The sequence below is a fragment of the Pyrus communis genome, chromosome 9 (genome assembly GCF_041283825.1).
Source record: "Pyrus communis isolate YQ-2024b chromosome 9, ASM4128382v1, whole genome shotgun sequence".
Classification (NCBI taxonomy): Eukaryota; Viridiplantae; Streptophyta; class Magnoliopsida; order Rosales; family Rosaceae; genus Pyrus; species Pyrus communis.
In genome coordinates, this window is record NC_142573.1 from 13,295,980 (window position 1) to 13,309,916 (window position 13,937).

Genomic DNA, 13,937 nt, shown 5'->3' on the forward strand with positions numbered 1-13,937 from the left:
AAGGATTGATATTTGTAAAAAATTGTAGGAAAATCTGAAAAATATTTTAGAAATTGCTTCAGACTCGTTACAGGTGCTCATCGTTTTGATGCCAAGAAACTCAGAAAAAAAAGTTGTATCCAACGAATCACAAGATGCCACGTGGCACATATCATACAAATACATATATATATATATATATATATATATATATATAATTTGAAAAATTCATAGGAGAAAAATCGAAAAATATATTCCGAAAGTTTCCATAAACTCCTTGAACCTTTTTCATCGAGAAATTAGCAAAAAACACTTCGATTACGATTGAAATCAAATGGGAAAAATTTCACAAATGTTACATTGAGTGCTTGGTGTTTGTTCCGTGTAACAGTTGTACAAGTTTCATAATTTGTTGCATAATTGTACTCCTTGGCCCATACCCTACAGGCCCACTTGGAAACATAAACTAAGCCCAATATGCATCCAAACCCTATACGACCAAAACAATAATTACATCCAACCCTAAGTGGAGCTTTACATGACGAACCCAAGTAGATGTTTGTGGTGTGATCCATGTAAAAGTAGACTTCTGCTTCTCACGTGAGGGATAAGAAAACTTACTTCTTCATGATGTGCTTATAAACCATTACATAGTGAACTCATGCCCTAATCTTCTTATTAGCCTGCCCAATAATTTATTTTTTACTCATTTCCTAAATATTGTGGAGCTATGCTTTGCCTCTTCATAAAACAAATGACACCAACAAATGACATAAACATACATTTGATTCAGATATACATTTTAATTTTAACTGAGCAAGATTTTTCAACTCAGACTAAACGATAAGATATTATAATACGACTTCCTTGAAATTAAAGTCTAGGATAGAAGTATGTGGAAACGAAATCATTAGATAGGATGGTTAAGATCAATCCATCACCCATCAATATGTTTGAAGATTGAGGGCATGTTAATGAGACTTTATGCATCCAAAGACATTTGCCTCTCTACATCCCATGATAATGATCTCATGCATTCAATCACATTAAAAAAAAAAAAAATCCAAAATTTCACAAAATAACCCAAAAAAGTATTTTACTATTGCTAAGAAATTATTTATATGAAAAAAAATAATAATCAAAATTCCAAAAATTGAGAAGGCAAGGACATGCATGTCATTTCAGAAAATCTCATCTCACCTTCTCTTCCCACAATCACCTTTTATCCTTTTCAACACATCCTCAAAAAATTAAATTTTCTCAAATTCTTTTTCACATTTTCCCCCAAATCCCTTAATTAATCTTAACCTCACCTGCTTAAAACACTGCACCTCCTCACCAACCAATCAAATCACACCACTCTCACTATCCTTGAGCTCCTTAGGTCGCACAACCCAACCAAGCTCTCTCAACCGTCCATCTGTCACCTTACCAGGTCTTATCGCAAATAGAGAAGCCCAAAATTGAGAGAGGACTTAACACAGAGAAAAAAAGAAGGTGTGTTTTTTTTTTGTCTCGGAAGCCAAAAGAAGGATTTGTCATATTTAATCTCTGCCAAAAATTAATTTTAAATCCCAATTTTCTCCTTCTAGAGAGAGAGAGAGAGAGAGAGAGAGCGAGAGAGGGAGCTTGTGTACTGGGGACATAGAAAGAGAGAGGCTTTTTGTTGTTATTGTGTTGAAATGGTTGAATTGGAAAATACCCAGAAAGCATTGTGATTGTTTATTTCGTTTTTCGGATATGGGTTTTGCACTACTGTCTGTGATCTTGTAAACCGGGAAAGCGATCTTCGATGCGCTGATTGGATTGCTGGAAATTTTGGGGTTTGGGTAATTTGGGCCGTTGTTGATTCGATTCTGCTTGTGTTTGAGAAATGAACGTTGGCGATGAGGTCGTCGCTGCAGCTCCAGGGGGTCCTCCACCGCCTCTGGAGTGGAAATTCTCTCAGGTCTTCGGCGAGCGTACAGCCGGTGAAGAAGTTCAGGAAGGTATTTTGTTCGAAACTTTCACGACTCTTTTGGATCCAATCGATATTTTTGTTCAAGTGTTGCATTCATGGCTAGTTTTTGAGTTTATGATCTGTTACGGATCATGGTCGTTGAGTAATTAGTGTTTCGGGATCTGGGTCGTTGAGTCATTAGTGTTTGATTGTGGGTTTTTGCTCTGATTTGGGGAAAAGAGTGAATTTTGAGTCTGAAACTGGTGGAGAGATGTGCATGTGAGTTCAGGTTGCATTTTTTATGTTATGGATTGATGAACAAACAGTGTGGAACTGAGCTTAGTCAAGTTAGTGGTGGTTTCGCTTTGCGATTTTAGTTAACTTTTCACTTGTTTGGTCGTGTAAATGGTTCTTTTAAATTGTTAACATGCCGATTTTTGCGATATAGTTTTGCATTATTGTTGTTGTCCATTCATTGTTTTGATTGTGGACTGTTCTGTGCCTGCTGGATGCTGTAGGACTTAAATCAAACGCCAGTGGTTAGCTGTCTTTCCTCTATCGGTTAAATAGTTGTATATGTCTGTCATGAATCTATATGTTATTAAGGAGAAAAATGTAACCACATTATAGTAATTTGTGTATTTATTGAATGTGCTCTAGATTTTTGTGTAGTTACTTACACATTGGTTACTTATGTGGTAAGAAGGTCAGTTACTCAGGTTGAGCTGCCACTAATTGGCTGGATTAGGTATTGGAAGAATTTGATTAGTGATGCAGTTGGAAATGAACGATTTGGGAGTATTTTCATATCCAACAGTAATACTCATCGATCATAAGAAGAATTTGACATAGGCATTGGTTTATTGGCATGTTATACTAGTATGCCATGTCCCTACTCTAATTGTTGCAGTCAATACATGAACCCTCACCATTTATTTTGCTAAAAATGTGCCAATCAAATTCTGGATTGTTATATGTTAAAACCATTATTGTTGGAGAACACTGGAAAAACTTAATATGTTTACTAACTATGAACAAGAGTTTGAAGAAGTGCTTGTAAATGAGTATAGTGTTGTGATCAAAATGGATGATTGGATCCAAACTATGACCCTATAATACTTTATTTTTAAAACGGCTGAATAGATGCATTATGAATGTTGTAGCTGTAGTGGGATGAAAAGAAAAATGGAAAACAGACCCTAAGGGTTTGGTTTTAATTGAGCTGAAGGATCAGTGAGAAAAGAGTTATATGGGAAGACTAATACGGTTGAGATGGTTAACAATTAATGAATTGTACGTAGGCAATACAAGACAGATGGTAAGGGTAAGAATCGATTCATATAGCAGAGCCTAACTAGTTGAGGTTCATGGCTGGCACACAACATTGACATGGTAGGAATGGATTCTTGTGTCTATTTAGAAGGAGAATTGGCCTGTAAAGGTTTATAAGTGAGAGGAACTATGGATAAGTGTAATTCTAGTGTTTGGCTTGTTCCCAGTTACATTACATATTAATCTTTATTGTTTCTTTTTTTTAATAGCATGAGGACGACAATAAGATTTCTTACTTGATCGTTTTTTTTTATTTGTTTGCAGTTGACATTATTTCTGCTATTGAATTTGATAAAAGTGGCGACCATCTTGCTACTGGTGACCGTGGGGGCCGGGTGGTTCTCTTTGAGAGAACAGATTTGAAAGATGTGTGTTTCTTAACTTGCAAGCCTTTTCTGTTATTTCAATGTTTATATGCCATACTTTTTTTTTTTTTTTTTTTTTCTGCAATTTGAACTTGTATTTGAATGCTGTAATGTGTAGCATGGTGGCTCCAGAAGGGATTTGGAGAGGATGGATTATCCAACTAGTAGGCATCCTGAGTTCCGTTACAAAACAGAGTTTCAGAGCCATGAACCTGAGGTATTCTTTTCTTTTCGGTTAGAAATGCATCACCACACCATCATATTTAATTTAGCTTTGGTCGATGTACTGAAATTGGTTGTATTTACACTGAGCATATCCTTTATGTCAGTTCGACTATCTGAAGAGTTTGGAAATAGAGGAGAAAATAAACAAAATCAGATGGTGCCAAACAGCCAATGGTGCCTTGTTTCTTCTATCTACTAATGATAAAACAATTAAGTTTTGGAAGGTATGAAAGCAACACTCTTGTAGCAGTTTAATTATTATTATTATTATTTTTATTTTTATAATTGTGGGTGACAGCATGAGAGAAACGGTGCCCAATTTGTCATTTGAACTACCTAACCCTGTGTGTCTGCTTACACGTTTATGGTATAATATGTCATAATCTGAACGAGAATACATGCAGCTCTTTTACTTGGGGTCTGTTTTGAGGACCTTGAACATTTGGACTGCCAGCTTATAGCTCTATGTATTGTAGATGCAATTGTCTGGACTTTGAATAGATGCATGGTGCTAGGCAGCTTATGTACTATAGGTGTAGGTTTCTTACTCTTTGACTTGCTGAGAAAATTGAAACACTTGATTACTGAACAGTCTGTGCATGTAAGAGGAGGTCATATTCACCTTAGCTGTAGAGATAGTCACTTTGCAATGTAATGCTTTCAAAAGTGTATATAATTTGTTGATGTACTTCATATAACTGTGATCTGGTACATGTATATTAGTTTTTTCGGAGCTTGAAAATAAATTATGACAAATAACACATTTTATCCAAATATCTTCTCTACATTATTATTATTGTGCGCATCATACATGCGTTGATTTCTTTTGCTGTATTTGGTTGGGTGTTGAACAGGTCCAAGAAAAGAAGGTGAAGAAAATTTCAGAAATGAATGTGGATCCTTCAAAAGCTGTAGGAAATGGCAGTCTTGCTAGTTCAAGTAATTTGAGTAGCCCTAAAACGTTTCTTGCAAACGGAGGATGCCCAGACAGATCATTCAGTTGTCTGAGCAATGATATTTCATTTCCACCAGGAGGCATTCCCTTGTTACGATTGCCACAGGTGGTAGTACTCAACCCAATCATTTTCTTCTTGTCTCTTATGTTAGCAATTTAGCACATTGTGTTAAGCTGTTTCATTTGATCATTTAGTGTTATTGTCTGATATATAATAATACATACGCTATACGCTTTTATGTGCATGTATGTATTAGTGAGTGTTGATTTTATTAAATGAGGTCAGAAGACTCAAATTGTTCACATTAAGCTTATTATCCTTGTACTCAGCTAGTTGGGATCTTTAAAACCTTCTACTCGTGGCACTTCAATGCACACTGTGGCTTTTTTTACCCCTTTCTCCCCTTCTTTGGGTTCTTTAACATTTGGTTGTTTTCTGAGTTTCATCTCGAACTAACTTTTAAAACTTGATTGTGTAGGTAACTAGCCATGAGACTAGCCTAGTCGCTAGATGTCGAAGAGTGTATGCCCATGCTCATGATTATCATATCAATTCAATTTCAAACAACAGGTGGCTCTATTTCTTTATTGAAATTGTATCTTCAGTTTACGTCTGTGACATCCATTAGTAGTACATATAGCTTTCTATTTGACTTTTGGGTTTATCAGGGCCTTACAACTCTTATGAAACGTTTTAATCCTTATGCTTGTTTTAAACTTGCTAAAATTTATAGCCAGTTCGTATTTTTTAGTTCACCATGCACAACATTATCCAATTCCTGCAGCTGGAAAACTTGTTTGTAATTGTCAATAGTTTTTCATTGAACTGTAAAAATTGATTAGAACCATAATCATTGGCTTTTCGCATATCATAATTAAGATACTTTGTGTGCCTACTTTTGGAATCCTGCGATGAATGTTTGCCAACTCTCTCTTACATTTTTCCTAGTGATGGTGAAACTTTTATTTCGGCTGATGATCTGCGAATAAATCTTTGGAACTTGGAAATTAGCAATCAAAGTTTCAATATTGTTGATGTGAAGCCTGCAAACATGGAAGATTTAACCGGTAAGCTTCATTATATATTCATATTCCCAGTCGTAGTCAAATATTCTTCTTCTGCTTTACATTTTAAGTTGTTAAAAGTTTCAGTCATTTAAAAAGTACTTTTCTGGTGCTTGGAGTTGGGTTGAAGTTCATAATATTCAAAATGTGTGTCCACCCGTGCATCTTTGTGCATCTAGCTGAGGGATTTTCGAAGATTCAAATTTTCAGTTAGCCAGGAATAATTACAATTTGGACTCTGTATAATATAAAGGACGGTTTTAATTTCTTCTGGTGTTACTGTTGTGGCCCTGATTATTGGCTAGATGTTCAAAAATACTTGCATGACTCTGAGTGCCCATTTTGTATTATTGCAGAGGTGATAACATCAGCAGAGTTCCACCCTACCCATTGTAATACGTTAGCCTACAGCAGTTCCAAAGGCTCCATTCGACTCATTGATTTGCGCCAATCCGCCTTGTGTGATTCTCATGCTAAATTGTAAGCATTTTCCTTTCTATTTTATTGTTGTCATCTTGTATTCCGCCCACCATAGGGGGACACAAGACTAAAGGTGTTAAGTGCAAACTGGAGAGATGAATAATATGTTTTGATCACCTATTTCTTGCATTTATTATTAAAAAAGAGAGGGAAATTCTATTCTCTTCAGTACTGAGTTTGTTGTTAGGGATGGCAATTTTAACCGTTAAATCCGATAACTGTGAATAACAGTTCGAATGGATTTGGGTATGAAAATTCGGGTATATTTTGGGTATGGGGAAAAACCGTAAATATTATTCGGTTATGGTTTTGGATATGGTTATAAGGTCTCCAATCCATATTCGTCCCTGTACCCAAACTGAATAATATATAATATAATATTAAAATATTATATAATATGTGTGTGTGTGTGTGTGTGTAAAATATATGTGTGTGTGTGTATATATATGTATGTATGTATATTTATTATTGACTGAATCTCACTTTGAGAATACAAAAATTGCATTGTGTGAGTTGCATTTTGTGGCAAAGTTCAAAAGTTTTGATATGAATCAAAATCTATGAGAATTCAATACTTATGGGAGATATCAAAGATCAACCAACGTTATCAATGTTTAGCTTTAATTTTTATGCTCCACAATATCCATTAATTAAATCATTTTATACGTCAAATATTTAATGACAAAATTAATATTTACTAAATTATCATGCGTCAATTGGGTGAATATATTTTTTGTATTGACAAAGATGGATATAACCGTTAACCGATGGGGAATCTGTTATCCGGTGGGTATGGTTATGGATAATACCCGATGGTTAATTTTCGTGGTTATGGGGATAGATATAGCATTTCTGTTCCCAAACCGATCCATTGCCAATCCTTTTTGTTGTCAATACGCTGGTTAAAATAGCATCACTTATGATACATAATTTTTTGTTGTTTCTCTTTGTAAAATATATTATTTCTTACTAAAATTATCTTGTGTGCAGATTTGAGGAACCGGAGGCGCCTGGTGCTAGATCATTTTTCACAGAGATTATTGCTTCAATATCGGATATTAAGTTCGGAAAGGAAGGAAGATATATACTTAGCCGAGATTACATGACTCTTAAGGTTTGTTATTTTTTGGTTGGTTTTTCACTTGGCTCATCTCATCATAAAAACTCTGTAATGCTATTATGTTTGGATATTAAACGTCCTGAATGCAACATAGTGTGGCAAAATGATGTATTTTATATAGACATTAGGTGCTGTAAAGCTACATATGGTCTTAGCCTTCCATTTCCTTGACAAGTGTATGGAACTCTCTTGATTTATGAGACTATGATTGAATTATTTCCCTGTAGATGCTATTGGATGTTGAAATCTTGGCCATGACGGTCTGGAAGATTTTGTTATTTGTTTTCCTACCTTCTTTCGCAAAAACAAATGATGATTTTAAAGGGAAATTAAACGTCCAAAGCATGTCTTAAACTGGGGTTCCTTAATTATTTGAGGAGAGTAGGGCTTTTAGATAGTTTCAATAACTACTTCAGCATTATATCTGATGATGAAGTTGCATGGAGATTTCTGTCAAATTGTAGCTGCTTAAACTAAAAAGTCTCGCTCTCCCATATTGTGATGTGAGGTTGAGATCTTTATCTCCCTGCTTTCTTATCTGAACTGGTTCACATGTTTTTCAGTTATGGGACATCAATATGGATTCAGGTCCAGTCCAAACCTTCCAGGTTCATGAATATTTAAGACCTAAGGTGAGATTCTTGTCATCAGACGAAAGGTGAACATGTAATTTGTGCCTAGTTTAATGGGCTTAAGCCTGATTATCTTGTTTAAATGTATCCAGCTGTGTGATTTATATGAGAACGACTCTATCTTCGATAAATTTGAGTGTTGTCTGAGTGGTGATGGATTGCGGGTGGCAACTGGGTCTTACAGGTCTGTTTTGGTGCCTTGTATCTGTTTCCTGTCATTTTTATAAAAATTATTTGGGCTTGTGTTAATATGTTATTAATGTGATCTCAGCAATCTATTCCGTGTATTTGGTTCTGCCACTGGTAGTACTGAGGCAACAACCTTGGAAGCCAGCAAAAATCCAATGAGGTATGTTTAACTCGAAACACATCAGGAAGCTTGACTGGGAGTTTATTTTATGGATAAGGTTGATGATTATATAATGTATTTTCTGCTGTTTTAGGCGACAAGTTCAGACTCCTTCTAGGCCTTCCAGGTCCCTGAGCAGTAGTATAACACGAGTTGTCAGGCGTGGTAAGTGCTTTCTCTTTGCCATTTTACCATGGACTTAATGTGCTCAACATTCTTTGGCTTGTTGGCCTTTCTGTGTTTGGTATATTTACTTGAAAGAATATTATTTGTCTACCTCGACAAAATCTACCACAGGAGCAGAAAGCCCCGGGGTTGATGCAAATGGAAATTGTTATGATTTCACAACAAAGTTGCTGCACTTGGCATGGCATCCGAACGAGAACTCAATAGCCTGTGCCGCCGCTAACAGCTTGTACATGTACTACGCATAAACACGGTCCAAGAAGAAACGTACTTTCTTGGCTAGCTTTTTTGGGTTGCTGCTGGAGAAGGTTTCCATCGCTTTCCCACCAACCAGTCAATTGGAGGCCACATTAATTCTGACACTTCAAGGTGCTTCTTGAACCTGTTGCATATGGTTTCATTCTCAAGGTCCGGAAGTGGCTGTCACAGAATTCACAAGGAAGAACCAACTTGATTTTGTTCCTCCGGTGAGCAGCATCTCCGTTTTGTTCCCCCTCCCAACCCCGTTTTCCTTTTTTTTTTTTTTTTTTCCCATTTCTTATCTTTTTCTCCTGCATTTTCTTTAAAAGAGAAGATGTGTGGGGGGTTATGTCTGGAAATTTGTGTTGGGTTGAAGTGGGAAGAAAATGAGATTGTAGCAGCTCTCCTACAACAAATCTAAAAAGGATGTTCTATATTTGCCATTAGGTTTTAATTCTTACTGAAACAATCATGGTGGGATTAGAGGTGTTGAAACTTGTAGTTCATTTTTTTATTGATTCTTTGTCATGCTTGAAATTTCATTAAGAATGTTTATTGTTTTTGTTGTAGCTTTCCAACTTTCTGTAAACTAAAGCAAAGCAAATAATTGCTGTAGCCTTCTCTTTGGAAATGCATGAGCCTCGTTCCTGTTTATTTTTTATTTATTTATTTCCGCTGTACGTTATTCAGCTCTAAACCTTTGCTCCGTTGGATTCCGCTGGAAGTGATTTCTTCGTATTCACGTCGTGCTTGAAGTGAAATTTAACTAGCTTCCCTTCCATTAGAGACAAGGCCTCAAACTCTTCAGTTTTGATATACGAAGCAAATGAGCTCGTTACCATGCGTCGTTCTATTTGTTTTTCTTGAATGACAAGCCTCCTGTGTACGGCAAGTGGTATCGAAGCTAAGTAGAGTGCGTGTAACCGAGGGGGAAGAGTGTCACTGACTTTGATCGTTTCACATCGAATAAAAATAACTTGTAATAACCTCATAAACGTTTCTTTCTATTTCTCTTGTTACGTGACTAATCATGCCATGCTTAGAGGTTAGTTTCTGAATTGGGTGCATAACTCAACCCACTTGTCAAGTTATAATTAATAATTAAAGAAAAGGGAAAAGGATGGGATAAGTTCACCACTCCCTTTTTTATTTAATTTTATTTATTTTTTTTGTCGAAATCCACTCTCCTCCTATTGACTGAGTAAAAAGTTTACATTTTAATTCCAAAGAAAATTAGAAAAAGTTTCTTTTCTTTTTGCCACGCGTTCCTTTGCCCAAAGAGTAAAGAAAATAATATCCAATTACACTACAGTATAAATTTCGGAATAGTAGCCAAGTGATCAGCTTCTTCTCTGGCGTTTAGGGCTTCTGTTTCACTCCAAATCCCAAAGACATTTCGAGGTGTTTTAACGGTTTTCTCTCTCAATATATTCACGTTAATTTTCCTATTAGTAATTCTAATTTGAATTAACTTAAATTTTCTGCGTTGGATGTTCAATGCGGACTGTGTTGTTTTCTTGTTGTGTAAAAATCTAGGTTCAATTCCTGTGCTTTAACAATATTTATATTTATATAATTAAACATACTATTTTTTTTTTTAATTAATTTAGTGAGCTCTGACTGCTGAACTGGGTTTTTACGCACTGTTGATATGGTGTTATTGACTAATTTTATTATATTAGATATGTTGAGATCACTAATGCTGATAATCATTCAACCATGTATCGTTTCGCTTAAAATCTTAACAAAGTAATCGTAATGATCGATCCTACAATTTGATTTGAAACTTGGAGCACAAGATTGAGTACTTGTAGAAGTTTGTCTGATTGATGCAGAAGCTGTCCAGATTTGATTGTCCTAGTTCAAGTATTTTTGTTTGGTGTGGGTGGGTGATCATGATCAAAGGATTTGGATATTTTTGGACTGCAATATTGATCAAAGTTTCTCCTTTTTGTCTTGCATCGTCAGGATGTTGTTGAGTACATTTTTCTGTTGTTTGAATTAATGCGCCGTTTTTAGTTTCAGGTTCGTATCCATGGCATCAAAGTTTCCACCAAAGCTGGTTCAGGCGTCGAACTTTTTAGTCAAGAATGGAGGTACGTATTACAAGCAGATGGTAGAGCAGAACAAGCACCATGTCCAGGAGCCCCCCACCATTGAGAAATGCCAAACATTAGCAAAACAACTGTTTTATACTCGTCTTGCCAGGTTCTGCCCTTGTTCCTTTTTTATCTTTCTAAGTCAGTGCAAATTTCTTGTTCCGACAAGTCAGCTGTTGGTAGTACTAGCACCACCTTCCTTGTGATCTTGGATAGGATTCAGGAACGCGCGCTGAATCCAATCTTGCACTAATTTTTCTAAAATTGTCAGATTATGATTTTCAGTCACTACTTTTCACGACTACAAGGTTGTACAATTATGTGTTTTCTTTTGGTACGAAATGTGGCTAACTAAGAAACATTTGGCTAAAACAGGCCTCCTCAAATTGATAAACGATAACTGCAGGACAATGACTGTGTGTGTTAGAAGATGTTGCATCATATCTTCTTCGCTGAAAATCCAACATCAATATATATCTTGATAATAATCAGTTGAGTTTATCTTCTGTTCAATAGACCAGAGATTTTGTTGCATTTTCCATCATCCTAGTTACTGAATCACATTGAACTTGTTGGCACATAGATGCTAGAAAATGCACGAACGCTTGATTTGTTTAAACAATTGCGTAACTTTCTCCTCCTAATTTTCTCTGCAGTATTCCAGTTCGTTATGAAGCATTCTGGAAGGAAGTTGGCTATCTCAAGAACGCAATAAAAAGCAAGGAGGAGATGAATGTGGAGAATGCTGGCCTTGCTGCTCTCCTTGGAGTTGAATGCTTTGCCTGGTTCTGCGGCGGTGAGATCATAGGAAGGGGCTTTACATTTACCGGCTACTATGTTTGAGAGGGTGGCGCCACCTTAGGAGTAATCTTTCAGTTTAGTTTCTGGTAATTTTTACATGCAAGTGACCTTGAATGGCGATTTTGATTTTGCATGAAAAATTTTGTTTTCTGAAATCTTTTACGTTTGAGCTGGAAAGCCAGCAAAACATGGCTTACAAAATAATTCAATGTGATTTTGTTCTGCTTATGAGTTGAATCTGTTCACACACATGGAATCAGATCTATCTTCTGATATCTGGTTGTCGATTTTCCTTGAAATTAATTATTCAAGTGTACAAATCAGTTTATATTTGGTTTAATTTCCAATTGCAATCTGTCATTGACTAAGTTGGATGAACTCAACTCAAGGAATTGAATCGAGAAGATGCATACTAAACTTGAAAATATATTAATATTTGGAGAAGAATAAGAACCTCCAGTTTTATATGATCTGGCTCTTAATAAAATCAAATGCAATGTGGGGTGGGGCGGTGTTCTATGGAGAATCCAAACCAAAACATGTTTTATTGGAGAAAAGAACGGCATTGTCTTACTTTTTAGAAAATACGGTATCACCAATTCTATATCATCATACATTTGCGTTAGCGAATTTAGGAATTATCGATAGGAGGGATGAAATTTAAAAGGGAAAAAGATTTCAAAAAAATGTAGACAACTAATACGTTTAGATAGTAGACAATATTAATGTTGTTCAAAATTCATCAATACAAAGATATCTTCATTGTTAATCTTGTTCTTTCTCGTGTGCCCACACATCCAACGAAGACTTGGACAGAGACTCTAAGAAAAGAAATGGAGTACTTGGAGCTAACGGAAGATTTGACACAAAACCGAGCGCAGTGACGTTTTGCAACTCATACAAATGATCCCACTTACTAGGCTTTGTTGTTGTTATCGTTGTTGTAGTTGTTGTAAACAAGTTAGAATTGTTACCGGCGAGGTAATGTCTATTGCCGATCTTATGATCCTATAGTTTAATAGACTAATTGCTACCAGGAAAGCAGATATAATCTCCTCTTTTTTTTTTCTTTTTTTTTTTATTTTTTTTTTTTTTATGTGTGTGTGAATTTGGCGACTTTAGTTTCTGTCATGACTCCAGGATATGATCGATCGTCTTGATAACAATTCCTCTATTACCAACTTTATACCTACTTGCTATGCAGGCTATCACTATTTATCACCGTTCATTCCGTACATGTATTGTTTCTGCTGCACTCATGGATTGTGTGGAATTAGGAGAAAAAGCTAATAACCATTTGGCCTGTGGTTAATCTTTACAGGAGCAAAAAACGGCTTCTAGAACAATTTAATGCAGAATAGGAGGCCTTCTACACAGAAGCCATTGGGGGCAGTGCAGCAGTGCTAACACCATGGTCGGCACAGCAATCAATTGCCGCACACCTTTGGGCCGTTATGGAGTCTCAGCTGGCAATTCCTTCGATAACAAAAACGGCTTCAAGAACAATTTAATCCAGAACAAGAGGCAACCTTTATTTTAACTAAGTTGCATTTTTATGCAGGTGTTCTTGGAACCAGATTATCCAATTCCTCCAATAGCAACAAACTGGAAAAGATAGCGTGAACTATGGTCTTTAGAATGGGCAACCCCCGGGTAAATTGCTCGTTATTATTATTTTTATATTATTTTATTTAAGAGACAATATATTAGATGTTATTTTAGGAATAATAGTCGGTGCGAAAATAACATTTTTGTTGCAGTCTTATTAGATTAGGAATGTGATTGTGTAAATCCTAGTGTATCTAGGGATATCTTGAAATATTTCGTAGGGTTATATATTATCCTATTAGAGTAAGGATTTAACTTTATTTAAGAGACAATATATTAGATGTTATTTTAGGAATAATAGTGGGTGCGAAAATAATATTTTTGTTGCAGTCATATTAGATTATGAATGTGATTGTGTAAATCCTAGTGTATCTATGGATATCTTGAAATATTCTCTAGGGTTAGATATTATCCTATTAGAGTTGTAATCCTATTAGAGTAAGGATTTAACCTATCTTACTACTATAAATAAAGGCACAATGGGTGATAATACACACTTCATAATTACATCTCTCTCATCTTTCTCTTGCCGCCAGCCCTCTCTCTTTAGTCCCAAGTATAG

General features: G+C 35.8%; 2 protein-coding genes across 7 annotated transcripts; both read left to right on the top strand.

Annotated features, from left to right (window-relative positions):
* Positions 1-1,452: 1,452 nt before the first annotated feature.
* Positions 1,453-9,520, top strand: LOC137739750 (serine/threonine protein phosphatase 2A 55 kDa regulatory subunit B beta isoform). Of its 4 annotated transcripts, none has more exons than XM_068479443.2 (14): positions 1,453-1,967; positions 3,515-3,618; positions 3,734-3,832; positions 3,945-4,064; positions 4,695-4,904; positions 5,275-5,366; positions 5,745-5,863; positions 6,217-6,340; positions 7,331-7,454; positions 8,024-8,092; positions 8,185-8,276; positions 8,364-8,441; positions 8,536-8,606; positions 8,739-9,520. In XM_068479443.2, exons 1-14 carry the CDS (start codon positions 1,853-1,855, stop codon positions 8,873-8,875), a joined length of 1,554 nt encoding a protein of 517 aa, XP_068335544.1. In that variant the 5' UTR covers positions 1,453-1,852; the 3' UTR covers positions 8,876-9,520. The 4 variants fall into 4 exon arrangements, with proteins under 4 accessions (XP_068335544.1, XP_068335545.1, XP_088555891.1 ...); XM_068479444.2 differs by having other exon boundaries at positions 1,457-1,967; positions 4,695-4,901; XM_088699765.1 differs by having other exon boundaries at positions 1,457-1,967; positions 4,695-4,901; positions 8,745-9,520.
* A 650-nt stretch (positions 9,521-10,170) lies between these two features.
* Positions 10,171-13,415, top strand: LOC137739751 (uncharacterized). 3 transcript variants are annotated; one of them, XM_088699767.1, is made up of 4 exons: positions 10,186-10,268; positions 10,887-11,075; positions 11,623-11,853; positions 13,089-13,415. In XM_088699767.1, exons 2-3 carry the CDS (start codon positions 10,903-10,905, stop codon positions 11,807-11,809), a joined length of 360 nt encoding a protein of 119 aa, XP_088555893.1. In that variant the 5' UTR covers positions 10,186-10,268; positions 10,887-10,902; the 3' UTR covers positions 11,810-11,853; positions 13,089-13,415. The 3 variants fall into 3 exon arrangements, with proteins under 3 accessions (XP_068335547.2, XP_088555893.1, XP_088555892.1); XM_068479446.2 differs by lacking the exon at positions 13,089-13,415 and having other exon boundaries at positions 10,171-10,268; positions 10,893-11,075; positions 11,623-11,995; XM_088699766.1 differs by lacking the exon at positions 13,089-13,415 and having other exon boundaries at positions 11,623-11,995.
* The last annotated feature ends 522 nt before the right edge of the window (positions 13,416-13,937 follow it).

Bases quoted from the DNA above. Each gene is read 5' to 3' on its own strand.
- LOC137739750 (XM_068479443.2), top strand. From the start codon at position 1,853: ATGAACGTTGGCGATGAGGTCGTCGCTGCAGCTCCAGGGGGTCCTCCA. The intron at 4,905-5,274 runs GTAGTACTCAAC...TTGATTGTGTAG, and splicing joins TGTTACGATTGCCACAGGTG to GTAACTAGCCATGAGACTAG. The intron at 5,864-6,216 runs GTAAGCTTCATT...GTATTATTGCAG, and splicing joins AAACATGGAAGATTTAACCG to AGGTGATAACATCAGCAGAG.
- LOC137739751 (XM_068479446.2), top strand. From the start codon at position 10,903: ATGGCATCAAAGTTTCCACCAAAGCTGGTTCAGGCGTCGAACTTTTTA. The intron at 11,076-11,622 runs GTTCTGCCCTTG...TTTTCTCTGCAG, and splicing joins TTTTATACTCGTCTTGCCAG to TATTCCAGTTCGTTATGAAG.